General features: G+C 43.3%; 1 protein-coding gene across 2 annotated transcripts in view; it reads left to right on the top strand.

Moving 5' to 3' along the window:
- The window catches only part of DENND1B (DENN domain containing 1B), a 124,070-nt gene that overhangs the window by 25,674 nt on the left and 75,740 nt on the right, over window positions 1-22,656 (top strand). For both annotated transcript variants that reach the window (XM_036235481.1, XM_036235482.1), the window contains exons 4-6: window positions 14,391-14,440; window positions 16,379-16,498; window positions 22,003-22,072. In XM_036235481.1, coding sequence (XP_036091374.1) covers window positions 14,391-14,440; window positions 16,379-16,498; window positions 22,003-22,072 — 240 coding nt within the window. The remainder of the gene's footprint in view (window positions 1-14,390; window positions 14,441-16,378; window positions 16,499-22,002; window positions 22,073-22,656) is intronic.

Raw genomic sequence — 22,656 nt, 5'->3', positions numbered from 1 at the left:
TGTCATTTGGTAAAGCCAGGAGACCGAGTTCAAGAAAACCTCCTCCCCAGACTTTTTGTGTATGACCTGTGACTTTGGTGAATTCTTCCCAAGGGTCGCGGTGTTCGCTGAGGGTCCTAGCCCGGGAGGAGGGGCCGCCTGCCTGTCTGCGAGGCCGGGCCCCGTCGGCCGGCCATCGGGCTGCTCTTCCCGAGAAGGCCTTGTAGGCTGCCTGGCTTTGTTCCTCACACGTGCCTCAGTGTGACTGAGCAGACAAGGAGCTTCCTCGGATACGACCCTTTACGTAAGGCCTTGATTGTGTAATCAATTTTTTTTTCCAGTCACATCCTGGTAAAATGAAAAACGCATCGTTACACATTGACCTGATGCAAATAACAATATTGTCATGAAAAGTCTAGGGACTTAGGTAAGAGTTTCTGAATTTGGGGAGGGAAGGAATGGGCGAGAGTCACACGTAATTTAAAGATGTTCAGTTTACGGAAACAGCGCTTCCTACGTTGTCGTGGGGACGGACAGCTCAGGAAGGGGACAAAGAGCTTCCTTATGTGTCCAGGAAGCAGAACGTTAGCACAGCAGTAACAGCGTCCCAAACAGTGAAAGTTGCCTCGTTGGTTTATTCAAGACGATGCGATTAATTTTCGTTCTGCTGGGCCCTGGCTTGACAGTGTCACAAGACTTTTTGCTTCTTGACTAAAAAGCGTCTTCATAGTCCTGACCCAGGCCCCCGGAGTGGCCTGAAGTTCGTCTGGGTGATGTCCGCTGACAGGCCTGTCACCCCAGAGTCTCGTCTCTGAAGCGTCACTGGCTTCGAACACCTGATGCCACCCTTTGCACAAGGCTCCGAGACCCACTTAGTATCAGAAACAGAACCGAACCGTGGGTGGGTGACAGAGACTTCACGGCTCTGGTTAATTTATTACTGGTGGTTTTCAAATGTGAGAGGTCTGTCGAGGTTTCACAATAAAAATAAAATATGGGAAAGGAAATTTGGCTATTGCTGTTGTATGAAAAATGAAAATAATAGAGCCATTCAAAAAATTTTAGATAAAATATGTCCAAGAGCAGTGAGTAAGCCTGTTCTCAAAGGAGTCAGAGTTATATCTGAGTTATAAAAAAGGGTCAAACGAAATTCCTATAGAGGAAAAATCTTGAGGCATGACATACAGTAATCCTGAGACGTACTATAGCAAGAATATTCCAAGAATATCAAGTGAAGAGATTTAGTATGTCTGGAGTAAGACCTCGATGAATGTGTTTTCGTAGAAGTTCACGGCTAAGCCTCATGTGCGTCCCCAGCCTAGGAGATGATGCCAGGCATTTAAAGCAGAGAGGAGAGCTCGTGGCCAAGTAAACACACTCAATAACAACAATTATAACTGGAAATATTACATTAACATTGCCTGATATCCTCCAAGCATCGCTAGGACTCTGATAAGTATAAGAAATCAGAACTATTTCGTAAGGGTTTTGATCATTGGTTTCCTGTAAAGTAAAACACATTTTGGATTCTAAGAACTTCCCATAAAGCATGCGACTTCTGAAATATTCACATTTATGTATGTGACCCTTATAATAATAACATCGAACAAACCAAACTATTTCATTATAGAAGATAAGAGAGCATACCCTAGACGTGTTTGAAACTTTTCCATATTCGAGAGTCTGAGTTCAGGAAGGCAAAATTCACAAAGGTGTTAGAAGGTTTGGGTGTTTGATTAAGATGGAGTCCATACATGCCTTAGAACCAACGACTTGTTCATCCGTTTAATCGAAGTGACAATAAAATCTTTAAAAATAAATATAGACAGTAACATGATTGAAGAGTTCCTTCACGAATGAGGAACTTTTGTACTTCTCTCCCCCACGCCCCCTTAAATAACAAAAGTACATAATAAAGTCAGAATTAAGTACATTTATTCTGTTAAGACAGAATTTCGGCTTCTAGGAGGCACACAGAAGCAAGAATAACCTTTCATGTTGTTATCATACAGACAATAGCTTTTCACCACTGTCAGTAAGTCCCAAGAATATAGGTAACAGCAACAACAACAAAAAGCCCAGGAATTGCTGTTTCAGGACAAAACCATTTGAACACAAACGCGTGCACACAGTTGTATTTCTCTGACACCATTGTTTCTGACGCAGTCTTAACCGCTCATCCTAGTTATAACTTGTAAACTAAGTATCCGTCCCCCACAAACCTTTTAACAGACCACCACACCTCGCAATACCCATGATGTGACGTTCTAAAGTCGCCGTCCCATTCACATCCTCGTAAAATGGGGGAAATGAACCCGTTTGCCGACGTGACCCAGAGGTCTTAACCTTTCTACAGCACACGAAACTGAGAAGTCTGCAGACTTAAACTTTGTGCTTCATCGTCAATCTTTTAGTATTCTATCTTAGAGATGATCCGGGTACCCCATGATTAGACGTTAACTCAATTTACTGTGAGCCGAGGGTTTAGGAGACACGAAGGCTTAGTAGGTCTCCTGCTTATGATGTGTTCCTTCTCTCTTTGCACATGTCTGTAAAAGGTTTAAAAAATTAAAACTCAGTCTATATTGATGACCTAGTAGGTGCTCCCATGCTAGGTGATGAAAATGCATTTGGAAACGCTTTAAGAAAAGTGCATGTCACACAATAATTTTTAATTGCAACAATAATAAAAATGTCATTAAATAATGAAATCTTGGTAGAAATTATTAGTTAACATGTTGAATTATAATTCTGAGAGTGACTAGTAGTAAGAAACTATGTTTTATATAATAATAGAAGAAAATTTTAAATCTTACCCTGCAGCTGTATCTTCATTGGTCTTTTATGACTGTGTGTAGCCAAATAGTTAGCTGATCCTCAAATACACTCAGCACTAGAAACGATTCATTTTTTTTTCTTTTTTTTCTTTTGCATTCCATGATGTCTAATGCTCGATCTGCTTGGTTGAGGAAGGATACTTGTTCTTTAAAAAAATTTTTTTACACATTATTTAAAAAACTAGTTTTCTTTTAATGATTTTTAAAGAGATTTATTTGGTCAGAATGAATAAAGTCTTTCATGATTTCATCGAGGTAGATTAGTAGCTAGACATTAAAAAATTTTGCTTCTTGCCTCAGTCATGAAGATCTAAATTATTTGAAAATAATTTCTTAAATCTTAGTACTTTCAAAATAAATATTTAAATGTTTACGGCTATGTATTTTAAACCCCTCCGCCCCTTTTTTTGTTTGTCAGTTTGGACTCGATTGTCATTTTTAACTACCAGCTGATCATATCAGACACAGAAAAAGCCAAAACGATTTAACTGCATTTTATACCTACTCCTGTTTTTTTTTCCAATGGAAAGAATTACATATCTTGAACCAGTTTTTGAGTTGTGATGGTTAATTTTTCTTTCATTACCCCTATGAATATATACATTACATATGAACACATATTTCTAAGACAAATTGACTTTTAAATTTTTAATTCAAGTTTTGTAAAGGTGAGAGAATTGTATCATGATAGCACTTTATTTAACACCCCAAATATTTTATCTGTGACCTATCTTAATAACCATAAAATATCAGTTATTTTTATCAGCTTGGTATGTAGATACATATAGTGTTAATTTTTTTTTGTATATTCTTGTGTCTACAAATGAAGAATCAGAATAAAACATTATATGTGGCAAGCGTATGGGAAAGTGCCTAAAATGAATCAGATTTTCATCATAATTATACATTTCTCCCTATTCATCTTTCTTTATATGAATGAGATTTCTTTTGTAGATGCAGTGTTAGGAAGCTCAAGCCAAAATGTGATTATCTTCTTATTTTAACTTCATGCCTGTCTTACATTATCTACTTTTAAAATCGAAATTTATTGCAAACAGGGAAACTAATTTGGAAAAAGAGCGATATTAGGAATTATACTTTAAAGCTGAGACATTTATTAGAAAACAGAACTATGCAACCTAGCAAACTCCTATTGAAAAGAATATTTTTGCATACATTTTAGATAGTAAATTTGAAAGCCCCTGAAAAAAATGACCGTATTTTCCTGCTGAGGGGTGAACAGGTTTTACTTAAATGAGCTCTTAGAGGGGAGGTTTTTATTTATTTTTATGGCGGTGAAATTATTATAACTATGCAGATGGTTCACATCAATCCTGGAACGTCTGGCATTATTCAGCGGCCTATAGAAATTAAATAATAGATAATACGGATTGAAAGAGATAAATGTGGTTTCACAAAAACTTACTTTTCATTGATCAGTAAACACTTGACCGAAGTAAATTTGGGATTTAGTCCTATAAAAGGCTTTGAATCTTTGAGAGAAAGAGTTGAGAAATAATTTTTTCAAGATAACACAACATAGGCTGATGAATCAGAAGCAATTCTGCAGACAGTAGGAAAAAAAAAAAATATATATATATAATATAGGGGCATGAAAGTCTCTATGCCAGTTCAAAATGTTACATTTCAAAATTCTTCCTTTAATTTTAGTTTGAAAGAAGTTAACATCCGTTAACTGTGAAACAAAGGGTAGAAACAACAGTAACAACATTTTCAGGTATTTCTTGATGGAAAAATTAAAATCTTTCAAAATGGACGTAGAGTCAATATTCATTCACGTGGAATATGAATTGCTTATTCTAACTGCATCCTGCTTAATGGGACGTTTCTTTTCAGGAACAGGTGTAAGTCGAGTGAGGCTTGTGGGTTACAAGAAATCAGAAACTAACCACAAATCGCCACCTTGCCCTCGGGTTTGGTTATTCTCATTCCCCACCTCCCCCCCCCCCCGCCACCTCCCCACAGTACATTATTAATGGATAAGCTCTTTTAAGTGATTGTTGCCCGGCTGTTTGCTACTGTTTAAAATTTAAGCCTGAAATGCAGTTGGGGAGAGCAAGTAGATATGAAGGCACTTCACTCCCAACATGTCGAAGTTTCAAAAATATCCTCTGTGAGCTGAGAACGTTGAACTTCATCAACATATGGCACCAGCCAGCCTTATCCGCACCCGCCCCTTTGTCGTCCTGTCATTGTTGGAAGGCTTAATAGCAGTCGTAAGCCACAGTGCTGGACGTGGGGGTTAGTCCCCCCCGGGGGATGGGGCGCAGAGAGGAAGCAGCAGTGTGGATTATGGAAATATGGATTGATCTCAAAAGGGACCCCTCGCAAAAGAGCGGGGCTCAAAGAAAAGCTAGGGAAACCCGATGAAAAGATGATGGGAGATGATGTGAACATGGTCATTTGAACTCTCTCACTCGCAGCTGCTGTGTTTTGGAGAAAAGGAACCCGTTTGCGTGGTGAGGGAGCGTTAGCAGAGGCCAGATTAATAGCGCTGTTGACTAGATACAGTTGCATTTCGGGTGAGATAAATTATGCACATTGTAATAGACTTTGCATATGTGAGAGTTTTAAAATGTTAAAGACGTGAGGTTAGGCACGATATTCCGCAGGAATATCTCAAGTAGTGAGTGCCAACATTTCATCAATGTCTGGCCTTTAAATGGCCATAGTTTCAGAAGGTGCGTTATAGAATCATACACTTAAAACCTGTGTACTTTTATGAAGCAATAATTTAATATGCTTTAATATACTTTAAAAAATCGGTGTAATCTCAAAAATTACCTTCACGGTTGTCATATTTAACTAATTGTGTTGGTGAATACCACATCTGACATAGGAATTATTTTCTGTTACTTTTAGAGTTCGGTTTATGCTAACACATAGTGACATGCTCGTTCGTATGTATTTTTTCAAACGAGTGACAACATGGCCGCTCTTCTTGGGGAGCCAGGACGAAGTGGTAACAGATATCGTTATCCTTAGCCCGTTCGCCCAGAAAAGACGACGATGCAGCCTTGTGGTCATTTTTGCGAATGCAGATGCAAGGTCCCCATGGGTTTGACTAGCGTCCGATGCCTTGTGGACAGAGGAGGGATGTTCTTGCCTGATTCTAACGCTTGGACGAAGTTGGCCTGGGAAGGAGTTAGCGTGACGGCGTTGAGGGGAGAAGTTGGCGTTGAGGGGAGATGCTGGAGGGGAGGGGACCGGCGTCAGGTCCGGACCTGCTGGGTGTTCTGGTTGGGACGTCTTCCAGGTAGCCGGAAGCTCATAACTGGAGGGGAGAGGCTGAGACATAGTTTCTCACAGTAGGTGACCAGCCGAACCGGGTTTGGACCTCGCATCTGGCTGGAGAACCCCGAGTTTTATCCTGTATGGGTAGCAGTGAGGTTAGATTTCCCCTGGGGAGGTGAGAGCTAAAGACAGAATCCTGGACCAGGAGTTGTAAAGTGGCCCAGGAAGGAATGACAAAGAGGAGGGGAGCCACTTGTGTGGTGGCGGGAAGGGAGGGGGTGGGGGGGCGGGGGGGGGGGGTGCGGGTAGCCGGAGAGCCTGGGCCAAGGTCGAGGTGGAGGTCGCTTCGTTTCGAATCCCACGCATTTCATGCATGATCAACCCCGAATCATCACGTTCATTAAGTGAATGAACGAGGTGCCACACATTGTAGAAAAGTCAGATACGGTAACGGCCGGAGAGGGGCTGCAGACGTGGGAATTCGGGGTCACAGCAGACCGAGACTCAACAGCAAGAAGCGTCAGAGACTTGCTGAAGGTCCGTCGGACTCTCAAGAAAAATGCCAGTGAAGGGAAGAACTATTTGAGTTCTACGTTTCAGCTGCCCGAAGGTCGACTCTAACTTTACAGAATTTACCTTAGTCCGCTTCTACGAATAAGTCGCTCCTGTTTTTTTAATCACTCCTTTTCCATATATCCTAACACAATACCGTATTGTAAAGAATAAACAGAAGGTACGGGATGACTTATTCAAGAGAATTCATTCTTAGCCGAGAAAGTTTATCAAATATATAACCCACGTATAGTTTCTGGTTTATTTAGTAAAATCCTTTGCAGGAGACTCAGGAAATTGTGTTTTCTCTTTAAGGTCATTTACGCTAAAGTGGACTAGACCAGGAGTGACCAAAACCCATTGCTATTTGGTGAGACCTGTTTGGTGGCTTTCTCTGTGAAAAGAACCAGTGTTCGCCGCTCAGCTTCTCACAGAAAGGCTTCTGCATTGCAAGAGCTAAAACCGCAGTTGGCACCTTTATTTATAATCTCAGCAAGAGCCAGAGATTACGTCAGCAGGGAGTGTGAACGAAATTTTTATTCCGAGAGGTTGGGTGTGCTATAAAGGGTGGGGCAGGCTAAGTTTGCAAAATAATAGCTCACAGGATTCCTATTTAGAATTTCAAGAAACATTCCTTAGAACCCACTTATGACTTGAAATTTAATTGCAGTTTGCCATATCAAAAATAATGAGTGTGGAACTTCTTTTTTCGTAAAAGAAATACCTTCTGTCATTTAGGATAACCTAAAAAAAAAAAAAAAAAATCAGAGCTCCTGGATTCTTGCTGTTATTGGCCCTGCCTGCCGAGTGTATCTAAGTAAGGTTTTAATTACTGAGTACTTAGTTTCCTGCTTTAAATGAAAGGGGATAAAAATTGCTAGCAAACTTCTTAGACTAGAATCGCTCAAGGCCAGCCCGACCCCTGGGCGCTCACCAGCCGAGCCCCGTAAACACACAGCCAGGACCAGCCTGCGGGTCTGGGTCCGGGTCCGGGTCCTCGTGAGTCTGAGCCTAAGATAATGACCCTCCCACCCCGCCCCGTGGTTCTCGACCTTGTTTAACCTCACCCAGCCTGCGTTACTCCAGTACTATTTACTCTTCTGCTATGGCTCTTGTTCTGATGTGATTCTCCTTCAGATTTTAAACAATATGCTTCAAATTCTATTGCTTCGGCCTTTATTTTTAAGTCTGTTATTAGAAAGGAGTGCGGCGTATGCTGTTATTGTAAGTCTAATACTCTCAGCAGCGGCACACGAGCACAGATGTAAGCAGTGGTTTTATTTTTTTGGCTTCAGGACTCAATTTCAAGGGACTAGGACAACCTGGGGACGGGTAAGGCTCACACCGGGGACCCCGTCTTGTCTCATCTCTGCCCCCGGGACTCCTGCACTTGCTGGCCCCTTGGATTTTCCCTTAGGCGAGGTTTAGCTTTGGCTCCGAAGTGTTAATTGTATAATCTTAACTCTCCGCGTTGACGGACAACATCTGCCATATAGAGACCACCACGTAGGCATCAGATTTAGGCATCTGCCGATTGGAACGGACGTGAAAACAAAGTGAGAAAAAAAGTACGCAGGGTGGGGAATAATGGCTGGAAGTTTCAGCCTGAGTTCAAAACCTGACTCTGACATTTACTTGCGAGCTGGACGACTTTGGATAAGTTACATATTCTTTCCGCCCTGCCCCCCGCCCTCCCCCACCACACGTAAAAGGGACTAACACATGGGTAGGAGTTAAATGAGATAATACACGTAACGTGCCGAGGTCGCAGAGTAAGCAGTCATTTTCTCCTGTCTTCATTTCGGAAGATAAGAAAGAAGGCCAGCAGAATCCGAAGGCGCGGTCGCCCGAACTGTGTTCCAAGGCACGACGGTTCTGATGGTGCCGAAACCGTGTCGTCGCACCTGAGCTCAGCGAATGTTTGTTCAGAGCATGCCCCCCGGGCTGGGCCCCGTCAGGCACTGGGGGGACTCCAACGTTGAATGACTCCTCCAAGACGTGGGGGGTTTATTCGTTCCAGTCGAACGCGCCCGTCGTAACAGCTGGGACGTCCCGGTTCGCGACTAACTTCATTGATCTCTGATTACTGATCGATGACGCATTGTGAAGATTAACAGGAGAGGCGGCCGCATACTCCGCAGCCTCCATCTCGACACAAGTCACTAGAAGAATAAAGATACGTTTGTTTCCTCATCGTGTGAGAGAGCGGGGTGATTTTATAACTCGGGAGCATCATAAAAAGTTGCTCCACTTTATCGCCGGGGTGATCTTTCTAAAATTCAAACCCTTCCTGGCTTCGAACCCTTCCAAGGTTCCCTATTCCTCTTAGGTAGGGTGACCATGATTCATTGTCAAACAGAGATACTTACCTTTTAAGTGACTACTGACCGATGATTCATATATGGTGATATCAAGTGCCCGATGAAATGAATTTTGACTCACGTGTACACCTGTGAACTCACTTTCCTTTAAAGAGAGAGACTATTTCTGTCACTCCAGAAAGTCCCCTCTTGCTGCTTCCTGGCGACTCCCTGTGGCCCCTACCTCACCCCCCCAGCCTCTGACTCCCACTGGTCTGAGTTCTGTCATAACGAATTATAACGTTGATGGATTTGTGGAAGTTGAACCATCCTTGCATGCCTGAATAAATCCCACTTGATCACGGTGTGTGATCCCTCGAATGAATGGTTGAATTTGGTTTGTTGATATTTTGTTTAGGATTTTTGCATCTATGTTCATTAGGGATTTTGGCCTGGGATTTTCATTTCTTGCGGTGCCCTTGTCTCGTTGTGCTATTTGGGTAATGCTGGCCCCATAAAATGAGTTTCATCCATAAAATGGTTGAGGCCATCTGGTCCTGGACTTCTGTTTGTTGGGAGTTTTTGGTTATTGATTCAGTGTCCTTATTAGTAATCATTCTGTTCAGATTTTTTATTTTTTTTGTGTGATTCAGTCTTGGAGGATCTTACAGTTCTAGGCATTTATCCATTTTTTCTAGGTTGTCTAGTTTGTCAGCATATAATTACTTGTCTATTGTAGTCTTTTATGATTCTTTGTATTTCTTTGCTATCAGCTATAATATCTCTTCTTTCATTTCTGATTTTGTTCATTTGAGCCCTCTTTTGTATTTCTTGATGAGTCTAGTTAAAGGTTTGTCAGGGTTGTTTATATTTTCAAAGAACAAGCTCTTATTTTCATGGATCTTTTTTATTTTGGAAGAGGTAGTCTCTGGTTTGTTTATCTTTCCTCTTATCAATATCATTTTCTTCTACTAACTTTTGGCTTCATTTTTTTTTTTTGTAGCTCTTTTAGGTGGAAAGTTAGATTGTTTGAGATTTCTCTTGTTTCTTGAGGTAGGTCTGTATCATTGCGAACTTCCCTCTTAGAGCTGCTTTTTCCTCATCCCGTGGATTTTGGTATGTTCACATTTCCATTTTCATGCATCTCGAGGTATTTTTTGATTTCCCCTTTGATTTCTTTGTTGATTCTTTGGTTAATCAGTAGCATATTCGTTATTTTTTCCAATTTTCTTTTTGATTTCTAGTTTCACATCATTGTGGTCAGAAAATAATAATAAAAAATATCTTTCCTAGTGCGAGCCACTTTGTCGAATGCGGGGTTCTCAGCTTGGCCGTGTCTCTGCCTCTCCTACCTGTCTCGATGCCGCCCTTTACCCTTTGCCGGAGTGGAGCTGCTCCGCTGGTTGATGGTAGTGGGTTTGAAACCCGCGTTTTCCTGAGCGCAGGTGACCAGCTCCCTGGCCAATGATTAGATCAGAAGTGACTTTGACTTTGACTTTGTGGCTAATTGGACATAAAGGGAAGTCAGCTGGCGGGGCTTCTGGGGAAGAGTCCCTCCTGAAGAAAAGAGAGTCCCAGAGAGCGAGAGATGCTTCTTCCAATGGGCACGCCATGTCTTCGTGTCACGTGACTGCGAGTGGAGGAGGCTGAGGACACAGCCACCCGACCCCGGACGGCAGAGCAGGACGGACGACTCCTGAGTCCTCCAGGGGGATGTCGGGAATTCGTCACTCCCCGGACGGTTCACCTCGTCGCTTCTTGCAACGAGAACTATTCCTTATATTTATTAAGCATCCGCGGCGGGTACAGTTAATCTTGCACCTTCGTCGCAAGCACCGTTTAAGCTAAGTCAGAGTCAAGACCCTTAGGCGCCTGTCGCCTGTACAGACCGTGTGTCCGCTCGCATCTGTCCTGAAAACCTGTCCAGGTGATTATCACCCTTTATCTTCCTTCTAATTCCTTCTGCCCCCCCCCCCCCCCGGTCGAGAACCTCTGGAGCACGGCAGTTATGAAGTTGAATGGTCAGGACTTGATGGACGAGAGACTGAGCATGGGGGTCCGAGGGGGTAACTGCCACGTTTTCCGTTTGGGTAACTGGGTGGGTGGTGCCGCCTTTCTAGGTGATGAGGACGAAAACTAAGAGAACGACTTCAAGTTCGTGCATTTCGAATTTCTGGGGAACATTCGGAAATGGATAATAGAAGCAGTTAGACGTATAATCCTGGGGTTCGCTTCAGGACCTCAGCGGGAGACCGAGCATGTCGGGAGGTGGGGTTGAAGCCCGGGGTGCGGGTGAGGTCGCTCGGGCAGACTTACGTTACTGACTATGGCCGAGAGGAAGCCATGGAAGCCCGGGGAGCATTCGGGTCCCAGCGCACAGCTGGGGAAGGGCAGCTGAGGAGGAGGAAAGCAGTTGCTGGTCTCCACGGTGACACATTGCATTTTACCTTAGATTTTTCTCAGAGGAATCCTAAGACCTTCGTAGTGATCGAACAATAACCAGAAGGTAAACTTTACACATTTTAGCTTTAAAAAAAAAAAAAAGCACATTCTCAAATGCCCGTTTCCTCTTTTATTTGATCAGTTTAGAGTGTGAAATGGCAGCCTCATGGGGTAGAGTTAACACAGCACTCCGCGGGCAGCTGACTCTTCCCTCTTACGAGATCGGCCTGGTCACCATCCTTATTAGTGCTGATGCGGGGTGCGGAGTCAAAAGGACCAACATATAAATTTTCATCAGCTCGGTTTCCAGCCGGTCCTCCGAGGGTGGGCGGGTCGTCTGTGGGACGCAAGCAGATGAGTGTGTGACCGCGCCGTGTGTTTCGTGATGCCAGATTTTGAATTCTCTTTCGTTACTTTTGTTATTTCTGCTTTGACATTTTGTTATGTGTTCTTTTTGCGTAAAATTCAAAAGGTTTAGAGAATTAAGGGCATTTTGAAAACTCAAAATAATTGTTCTTGGCTAAGGAAATCAGGTTCGTGTGTGTGTGTGTGTGTGTGTGTGTGTGTGAGAGAGAGAGAGAGAGAGAGAGAACAAAAAGCCTGTAAAAAACAGGGAAACATAACTTTTGAAGAATATTATCTTAAACCTTTTACATACTCTATAGATGCCAGCCTAGAAATAGTGTGTGTGTGTGTGCGTGCGTGTGTGTGCGCGTGTGTTAGATCAAAAACACCGTATGGTGGAAATATCGGATTTTATGAGCACTCCCAATAAATAGAAAAGTACCACTTTAAATTAACATCATCGCTAAAAGGGTCCAGAAGCACTAATTACGTGCATCTTCCTCCTCCCTCCAACTCTCTCTCCTTTTTAAACTTCGGCTTAAATAGCACCTGTAATTAGGGGAGAGAACCGGGCCCCGGAGCGAGGTAGGACCCCCAGCTATTGATCTGTGTAAACCCGGCTTATACTGTCAGGGGAGAAACAGTCAGCCGCTGAGCTGCTTTGTCGCTGACAGAAGCCGAGAGAGGATTTTTTTGTCCATACTGTTTATACACTAGTCTATAGACCTGCTGGCTGGTTGAATTTTAAAGACTGCGGAGGTTTAAAGACTTGTCCCCTGAGGGGTGCTGCTGCCATTTGGGAAGCGAGCTGCTGTTTTGCAGAAGTCTGTGCGTGTGTGCTGCTTCTGGGAGGAGAGCGGGGGCAGGGTGTGAAAGCCGGAGCCGCTAACGGGGGACCCTTCTTAATTCGAGTCTGAAAATCAATGCGAAACATATTACTGATTCGGGTGTATTTAGAAGCAGACAGTGAGTTGTGACTAGATAGGTAGATGATTGATTGATAGATAGATGGATAGATAGATAGATGGATGGATTGCCACAGAAATTATATGAATGCCTTTGCAGGGCGTATCTGAATAGTGTTCGTACGTGTAGTATGAAACCGTGGCTTACTTTTCACAGCATTGAGAGAAGAGGTAGCGACGGGGAGATGGTCTCTCCTCATTTGTAATGAACCGTTTTCGGTCTGAGTCCAGGAAATGATTTCAAGTTTAGCAGCAATTTTAACGCCATGTAGCAAAAGACCATCCGTAGCAAAACCGCTTTTTCTGGATATGGAGTCTGTGCCCCCCCACTTTTAGAGGTACCTGTTCCCAAGCAACTCGGGGTGCCGCGCCCTAAATGTAGAAGGTGGCTTCTTCCCGGATGCTTTTCTTTCTGCGTCCGACGCAGGGCTCCTGACGCTGGCTTTGGTATCAGCACTGAAGTTTTTACAAGGTCGTATTTTTAATTGATACCCTCCCGCAGTCTACGTTTAAAACGCGAGGCGGACGTCTACTTTAAAGCAGTCAATACTACGTTTCTGTGCAGGGTTTAAATACTTAGATACTGATGGTTCCTCTGGTTGTAAGTTTCACCGGTAAAGAGGTGGTAGGTAAGATATCTATCTGGGGTGGGAACTACTGTATTAAGGTATTAGACTGCTTGTTTTTAAATGGAAACATCCACATAAATCTCTGCTTTGTCTCGTAACATCATCTGGCTTTGAACTTGTAGGATACCTTCAATTCTAAAGATTATCTTCAGGATCAGAGTTAATCTTGTTTTTCATGTCTTATAAAATAGATCTTTTTCTTTTCTTTTCTTTTCTTTTTTTACCAAACGGCTGACAATTCTTTGCATTTTGTTTTAATCATCGATGTGTATGATTCCTGAAAGCTTTGAAAATTATTTTATGACTGTAAGATCACCACGGGTTTCAAAGGCAATAAGGTTATTTTCTATGTTTAATTAAAACACCGATTTTTCACATTAGGCAATTTTTAAATGAAAGTGCTCAGAATAGAAGCTAGGTTGTTTTCAATTTAAAGACTCGTTTCCAGTTACACATTTCAGAGTTTCATCTGAGATAGAGCTTAGTGTCTCTGTCATCGGATTGACCAAGAGTCGAATCACATAAATGAGTCCTTTTAGCTACAGAAAGCCTTTCTTAAAAACCGTTTTGCTGCGGGACAGCGTAGAGTCATTACACCCCTCCGTAATTCATTCCGCGGCCAGCCTCATTCCCCTTTCTCTGCCTGCGTTTTAATTGAAACAACATTTATATTTCTGAGCCAGGATCTGTCAGCAGCCCCCGCGGCTAGCCTGGGTAGCAGTACCAGCAGACGCGGCTTTTCCATATGGTGCGGCGCTTCTTGTAAAACCCATATGGCCTTGTCGGAGGAGATCCCAGCGGGGACGTGAAGGGTGTTAAGACACTTCAGGCCAGGCCTCTCCCTCCTGGGGCTTCCTTGGCATTGTCACTGCAATCTGCCAAAGCACACACTTAATTCCTTTTTAATAATCAATTATTTTAGTCGGGGAACCTGTGCTATTTTTCTTAAGGAAAAAAAAAAAAAATCCCTTTCTCTTTTTTTATTTTTCCTCCTCCCCAGAAGATGTCTCAAAAAAGTTTTAGCTGCATCTTTATTAAATATTCTAAAGCTGCTTCTTCTTTTTTTTTTCCCACTTGCCTTTGCAGGAAGTGCTGCAGAGTGTGCCAAAGTTCTGTTTCCCCTTCGACGTCGAAAGGTACAGTAAGTCGTCGTCACAGCGACTTCAGCCATCGTAGTGCGCACTTTAAAACTATTCCACTTGCTTTTTTTTTTTTTTTAATAAAATGAAATGTACTTTCTCTTCCCTGCTTCCAACAAAAAAGACTGGAGGCTTAAAATTAAATCACACTTGGGAGGAAGAAGCCTTTTAAACCATCAGATCTTTGTCTCTCCTACCGAGACCAGGTGGGAGAAGCCCTAAGAAGATTCTGTCTCTTCCTTTTGTTCTCCAGGTACATACTATAAGCACCAGCAGAAAAAAAAAAAAAATTACTATGTCCTGGACCAGAGCCTTAGAATTGGGTCTTTTAAGCTTAGATGTATATACAGTTCCTGGGTTCCTTCTCCCTTCACCCTAATTGAAAAGACCATCTGTGTGATATCACGAGACCGAGGGCCGGCCGTATCCCCAGAACGGCTCTATAGAAATCGCGCGATTACAGGAGGCTACAGGCAACTCTTCCGGCAGTTTTGAGAAATCTCATTATGTTTGTATTTGACTGAATAAACTGCCGGCTGAATGGAGCGTTACCTGCGCACAGGGCGCACAGGGCGCCAGCCTTTCCCACCCGGGAGCGGATGCTTTATTCTTCTCCACGTGGTTTTCACACCCTATTAGCAGTTTTTTTTTTTAAGAGGATGGTATGAGTGGATTTTAAAAGAAAATTTACTTTAGGAAAACATTTTCCTAAAGATTAGTAAAGATCTAAACTTTTACGGTATTAAAGATGCTATTCTGAATAACGAGGCTCATGGCTGCTCCTAGGTACTGTGGTGAACGAGACCCCTTGTTTTTTTTTTACCTCTATTCAGGGCAATCGACGGTGCTTGCTAAAGGTGCAGTTTTCAAATTAATAGTGAAGGTAAAATAAAGGAGGAAAAGCCAGGCATTGGGCGCTGGAGGTTGTTTTTGAAATTTGTAAAAGTTTCTAAAAAATAGTCCCCTTAAAAATGTACATGTTAAATGTTCAGCATTTGAAATGCGCTGTTTCTCGGCAATTGAAAGCGATCTGTAGTATTGGCCACTTGTAGTCAAGTAGTTTATTTCCTTTCACATGATTGCCGTGGCTGTTTCAAAATCAAAATTTAGGCGTCACGGATGTTTGATGTCAGGACGAGGAAGTCGATGTCGTCCAATGGGGAGATATAGCCAGTAACAGGATATACACATTTGCACGTTTTAAATACACATTTTAAACAGGAAAGGTTCAGTGCACCGATTTACACTGCACCTCGCCCTGCAGCGCCGCACCTCCGAGGGTCGCCTGACGCGTCCCGCCAAACCCGCTAAAATCTTGGCAGATTTCTTTGTAGAAATGGGATTCTTACTTTTGACCTTGGGAATTTATTCTCAGTGTCGAGGCAGCTCTACAAGAGAGCGCTAAAGAGAGGCCGAGAATAATTTGTGCGGTCCGTCCCTGGGGGAGAATGTCAGCAGAAGAAGCCATCGAATGGGGCGGGTGGTGGCCGCCACTCTGTCCTAAGGCGACGTGGTTTGCTCTCCGAGCCGACTTCGAGGCTGGGACTGGGCCACCACGCCCAGGCCCTCACTTCCACAGTAATCGTTTTTTGTTTTTTTGTTTTTTGTTTTTTTTTCAGTATAATTTGTGAAATATTTATAAGTACTTTAGGCCCGTGAAAACTTAGGGTACGATTCCTCCCGATTCCCTAATAAGGGGTTCGTCTACGCGGAACTGCTCAGCCCGTTGAGGGGCTTCTGACTTGTCCTGACGTTCGGCTCATGGCTTGGTTTGCGCTTTTTACCCTCATTTTAGTGTTAGAACGAAGTTCTGACACGGAGGCCGCTGGCCGGAAAGCAGAATGCGGGGCCCCGGGTAAATGTCTTCCGGCTTTCGCTCGTCTCCGCGAGGACCCTTACACGGGCTCTGCGTCTTCTAACATCGCTGTGTTTCAGAGTGTCTCAGAATCAAGTCGGACAGCACTTTGCCTTCGTACTCACGGACATCGAAAGCAAACAGAGGTTCGGGTTCTGCAGGCTCACGGCGGGAGGCAAAATCTGCTTGTGCATCCTCAGGTGAGTGTGTGTAGTGACAAAAAAAAAGTGTGCCCAGGAGACTCTTTCTTTTGTACTTCCCTATGCTCCTGTGCGTCAATATAGGCTTATATATATATATATATATATATATATATATATATATATATATATTTTTTTTTCTTATTTGTTTTCTCTAAATCCAAGTAAGTCGGGAAATACTTTTATTTACATTCCACGTATATCATCAAATAGGTTTCAAGATTCTGCCAGTAACATTAGAATTCTTCCCGAAAGAGTTGGCTTCTTGAAAGATTTAGTTTTTCTGTGTTTACTTTCGAAAACTGAAATATGGAGCCGGGAGTTCCAGTGCCACAGCGTCTCGCCTGGTACATGGGATGCAGACGACTCAGATTAGCACGTGCTCTGCCCTGTCACCGAGCCAGCACTTAGCTGTCCGAATCTCTGCTTTATGGCTTAAGGGCCGCGAATCGGTGATTCCGGGCAGAAGTGGTTAGAGGTGTTGCGCACGTTTCAGAAGCTGTTTCTAGCCTTGTGCGTTTTAGTGAAATCTTGCGTAACATGCACGATCCTCATTCCTGCCGCCGACAGGAAGACTCGCCGACTCCGGCCTCGCTCTTCCCAGTGGCAGCGGCATGCTGGAATGCAGCGGTGGCTTTCCGCTGCGTCCCGAGTCCCCGGTTTGTCACCAAGGCCCACCTGACCTGCTCCGATCCCTTGCGTCACCCGACTCGTTAGTTAGGAGTGTGCTTCCGGCTCATACGCCCGAGATGTGCGTTGCCGGCCTTGGAGAAGGGAGGACGCTCGGGGTCGGAAACCCGGATTCCACGAAACGTTCCCTAAAAATAGGAGTTCGAACTGCGATAATAACGTGGGTGTCGGTCAAGCTCGAGTCTGTGGAAACGTTTACAGGAAAAGGACGTTTCAGAATCAGTGTATTGCAGAGAAAACGTTGGTGTAGAACTGACGTCCACACTGTCCATTTGCTGTTTAGCTACGTTCGCATCATTCTGGAGGGTCGGGTTGTAGGTTTCTGCTCAAAACATTTGTTGGAGTTGGAGACAGGTTTTCAATCTCTATTACAAAAGAAATGTTTACCTCTTTTATTACTACTAGGGTAAAATAATGGGCTGGATGTGCTCCATTCTGCCCTCAGACGCAACTTTTTCATCTGGATAAATAATTGTGTTTGAAGCAGGCGTTTTATCCAGAAGAGAATTATGCTCCAAACTGTGGGCCGATTCTTCTCATTTGAAGCCGGTCGGCCGGGCGGCGGGGGGGACGGGCAGGGAGAGCTGCTTTTATTGTGTTTCATGCTGAAAGTTCAAAAGCTGGAGTTTAAAGAGAAGTCTAACCTTATGCACTCTGCTCAAGACGGCCCTGCACTCAGAGAAAGACCAAAGCGGGTTGCACTTTCGAATCTTCCTTTATGAATGTTTAAGGCTTTTTATTAAAAAAATCAAATTTACCAAAAAGTTTCCAGACTAGTAGAGCGAGCTCGTGTATACACATCACCCGGATCCACGATTGCAAACATGCGTCCCGCTCTCTGGCCCCTCCCCCCTCAGCGTACACACACACACACACACACACACACGCACACACACAGTGCTGGCTCCCTTCCAGTTCTGAGCGAGAACATTTGCGTATGAAGCTTTTTCTCCATTCCTGGATGACGCGATGATAAAGCTCGCAAGTAATTTATGTTTACCTGTGAGTTCTAAGCTAGAAAATTTGCACACGATCCTATAAAAACCAGGTGTTCTTTTCCTCCCGGATTTACGCTTTTTTTTTTAATAAGACTTAAAAGTACGTCTATTTGATTTCTATTCGTTTCGTTCACTTTTTAGAAGAAACGTGAGAATTTAGGTTGATTTCATATAAAAGTCGATATTTAATTTCGGAGTTTCAGCTGTACGCTTTAGCTCTTTCTAGGATACATCTATCCTAGTTTAACGAGATTTCAAAAACAGCCCAAGAGATGACTAGTTCAAACCTTGCCATTGTTTGTATTCAGAATTGCTTTCGTATGCCAGCAAAAATGCAAGAAATAACTTTTCCCTCCTAATTTGATTAATATCATTTTGCAACTATAAAATTGTCACCAAGCGTTCAAAACGAAACACCCTAACAAGGAAGACAGAGTGATATTGGGGCCTTTGTAGTCCCCCGGCCCCCCGCCCCCGCTAACTCATACCACACTTGAAGCTCTCACCCTCTTCCTTTGGGCAAATCCCTGAGAAGCAGAATGTTTCAATTTTACACATTTTGTGTCAATTTTCCAGACAGAAACACAGCCTCTAGACATTAGGGGCTTTGCTGTGGAAAGGCAGCTTCCTCGATTTTATTTGATTACTCTAAGTCAGGTCCCTGCTGTTAGCTCGGACTGTTAGTGGTTACCTGACGGTTTGACAAAAAACGTTTCCTTTCCTTTATTTAACCTTTGACTTTTGAATGTAAAAGTTTGATAGGCTCTGGAGTGGAAACATAAGTGTGGGGGAGTCTTCTCACTTCCACAAATGGACTCAAGACTTTCTACGTCCATCCGGCTTTTGCCGTATGTCTTTATGAAAAGTCGAGGAAATAATCTTATAACTAACCTTCGAAGACTCTCCTGCCTTTTGTTTGAGAATAACTGGTTCTAATGTATTGTTTTGTATTTATTTGTTTACAAGACTGTGAGAGTCACAGTTATTTTTTGGTAAAAGAAATTACATGTTCAGTTTTATGAAATTCAAGTAAAACGCCTTGTTCAGGCAACATAAAATGTTGGATACATTTCTTTGAACTTTATAGGATTTTTGTGTTTGGTTGTAAGAAACAGATTTTGACTATCTTTGAGACTATAAAATTTAGTGAAAAATATTTCTACTTATTGATAATCAGTTTGAGTTTATCTATTAGTTAAAAATTAATTACACTGAACATAGAGTGTTTGAAAGTTATTTAAAAAAACACAAAAATGAAAACATGAAAATAGCATTTCTTATCCGAGCGAGGTGAGCTTATGTAATTTATAATATTTTTTTGTGTGTGCATGTGTATTATTTTGAACACACATTTTGTCTTTAAAGTTTGCAATGGAATCTTGTTAAAGTATTTGAATTATTGGCTACTTTGTGTGCCCTGGACTGACCGACCTTCCTTCCTTCCTTCCTTCCTTCCTTCCTTCCTTCCTTCCTTCCTTCCTTCCTTCCTTTTCTCACTCTCTCTCTCTTTCTCTTTCTCTTTCTTTCTTTGTCATATAAAAGGTAGGCAGGACTTACTTCCTGTGAATTCTGTTACCTACAGCGACCAGGTCAGGAACTCAAGTGAGATAAGCAGGTCAGGTGTCAGACAGTACGAAGTTGGGGTGAGTCTGGTGACCCCAATAACACATGCCATGTTGGAAGATAGGAAGCCATTACATAGCCTTGACTATTTATTGCAAAGTGGTCAATGTGTGACTGGGATTGCCAGTTCTTTTGATTTTTTTTAAAAAAATCTAGTTTTGTAAGTGAATGATCTGAGAGTTAGAAGTTGGCATCTCGTTGAGTTAAACAGCAGGAATGGTGTTGACCAGACAGAAATGTCCATGGGCCGGATACGGTGAGACGTCCGCTCTCCGCTCCGTGGTTCGTTTGTGACAGGAAGTGCCTCTGCATCCTCGACATCATGGGGAGCGTGACCAGGTCACAGAGTAGTTCCAATTTGACATTGGCGACGTTTTAATTTTAAACGTGGCACGATGGGTCCTCTCACAAAGGAGCGAGGGTGCAGAGACACCGAGATCCGGCCCGTGTCCACAGAGGCCACGTGTGAGTGACCAACTCAGTTCTCGGCGGTGCCAGGACTTCTGCGTTTCGGGCGGTGCCACCGTGGGAGTTTGGAAGGGCCCGTCCCACTCTCTCTCATGAACTAATTATATGGAGGGGAAAAGGGTGGCTAGAGAGTAGGTAACGCCATCTTATCGGCTGAAATGCCATGCGTAGATCGCTGACGAGCAGCTGTACGTTATTTCGGGAGGGATCGTGCACCACGTTGCAGGACAGTCCTTTTCAGAACTTTTACCCACAGCGATCAACACAGGAGCAGCGCTAGAGCCTGCAGCCGCAAGGGCTTGCCGACGTGTTCGTGGAAGCATCAAATTCAGCAGATCTTTAGCTGCTGAGAAATTTGCCCGCATGAACAGAACATCGTCTCGAAGGCAGAAGACAGCGCTTCGCACGTTAATTCGTTAAACGAATTCGGGGAGCTAGAATTTGCTTCAGTGGAAAGAAATTACAAATAGGATGAGTTAAGATTAAGCCGGAACGAGTTTTGTCGCCGTCGGTTCAGCTGCCTGGACGACACTATTGGACGCGTTTATTCCAAGGCCGGATATTCCAGAAATACGTGTCTGCATGGGGGGGGGGGGGGCGCCGTCTGCGGCACCCCCTGGGCGTGTGTCGCTCAGTCATCTTGCTCCGTTCTGATCCCAAGGTTGTCATTTGGTAGCTTTGTGACCTCAGATAAGCTCTTCTACCTTAGCTCGGTCAAACGTACATCACAGGGTTATTATCAGAATTAAACGAGATGCCACGTGTGAAGTTCCTAGCACATTTTCACACGTAAAGGTGCTGCTGAAGAAGTTTCATTCCCCAGCCTTCCAATCATTTTGACACGTAGAGTCTCTGATTCTCAGCTGCTACTCTCCACTCCCTTGATGGGCACAGAACTGGCTAGTAACTCCTACGGCCCAAATAGAAACAGCAAAGCGAGATGGATCCTCAGAGACGGCCGTGAGGAAAACCCCCTGAGTGTAAACCGTGGTGCGATGGTCTTTTTAAAGAAAATAATGTCAGTCCGATTTATCGATGGAGTCACATCGGAGGGCATCAGCGTCTAACACGGCTCTAAACGTACTAGCGTCAAGCGTTGCATTTAATCGTGAGGAAGACTGACGTGAGACGGTGACGAGGCAGGGACCCCGCGTAGAGGAAAGAGCCGGTCCCAGGGCGAAGCGCAGGAAAAGCTAGCATTCCCGCGGATGACCAAAAAACGGTAATCATGACACAGAAACCAAAACCCCAGTGCAAATGAGAACTGTTTCATTTCGAAAAGTATGCTTTGACATTTTCAAAAGTGAGTGTTTATCAGTTGTTATTTAATTATTAAGTTTGTTTCATTTTCAAAAACAGGTACCTGATCTGACAGATGAATTACACTTATCGGCATAAATTAGCTTCTGATGCGTTTATACCCTACGCACCCTGCAACAGGACTAAGGAATTTTTAGATACTGGTGACATAAAATAGAAATGTGTAAGGAATAAGCTTTATGATACAAGTTTGGATTCTGATTATGTCATGAAAACTAATAATAGATAGTATGTTAAGTATTACTGTTAACAATAAAGAGAACACGGGTATAGTTCTTTTCTGTCTTCTAGGATCAAGCTGTTGGAAATAGCATCATTTTGTTTTATTTCATCATTGTGTTTTTTTGGATCTAAATTATATGTGTGTGTGTGTGTATATATTTAAGTTATTATTATTTTTTACAGTTACCTGCCATGGTTTGAAGTATATTACAAGCTTCTGAATACGCTAGCAGATTACTTGACTAAGGAACTGGTAAGCTATGTTTTTTTCATCATTTTTTTTTTTTATTGTGCTAAAATACACATTACATAAAATTCGCCATTTAAACCATTTTTGCGTGCGCAGTTCTGAGTCAGTAAGTCACGTCGTTCTGCAGCCATCCACCCTCTCACCTCTAGACCTTTTCTATCTTCCCAAACCGAACCCGTGCCCATCCAGTAATAACCCCCATTTCCCCTCCCCGGGTCCCAGACAACAGCCGTTGTCCTCGCTCTGGATGAGAATGGCTATTCCTGGTAGGAACAGAATCACATGATGTCTGTCCTTCTGCGCCCGGCTAATTTAGCTTAGCGTGTTTTCGAGGTTCATCCAACGTGTAGCATGCGTCAGAATTTCCTTCCTTGCCGATGCTGAACGTAGTCCGCTGCGTGTACACACCCCGTTTCGCTTATCCGTTCACCGGCAGGTGGACACCTGGGTGGCTTCCGCCTTTTGGAGACCGTGAACGATGCTGCTGTGGATGTAGGTATAGAAGTAGCCGGCTGAGTCCCTGCCTTCAGTTTTTTTGAGTATATACTGAGAAGTAGAATTGATGGATAAGGTGACGATTCAATGTT

Source organism: Rousettus aegyptiacus, unplaced genomic scaffold, assembly GCF_014176215.1.
Source record: "Rousettus aegyptiacus isolate mRouAeg1 unplaced genomic scaffold, mRouAeg1.p scaffold_m13_p_18, whole genome shotgun sequence".
NCBI classification, from domain to species: domain Eukaryota; kingdom Metazoa; phylum Chordata; class Mammalia; order Chiroptera; family Pteropodidae; genus Rousettus; species Rousettus aegyptiacus.
This window is presented reverse-complemented; position numbering and strand designations above follow the sequence as displayed.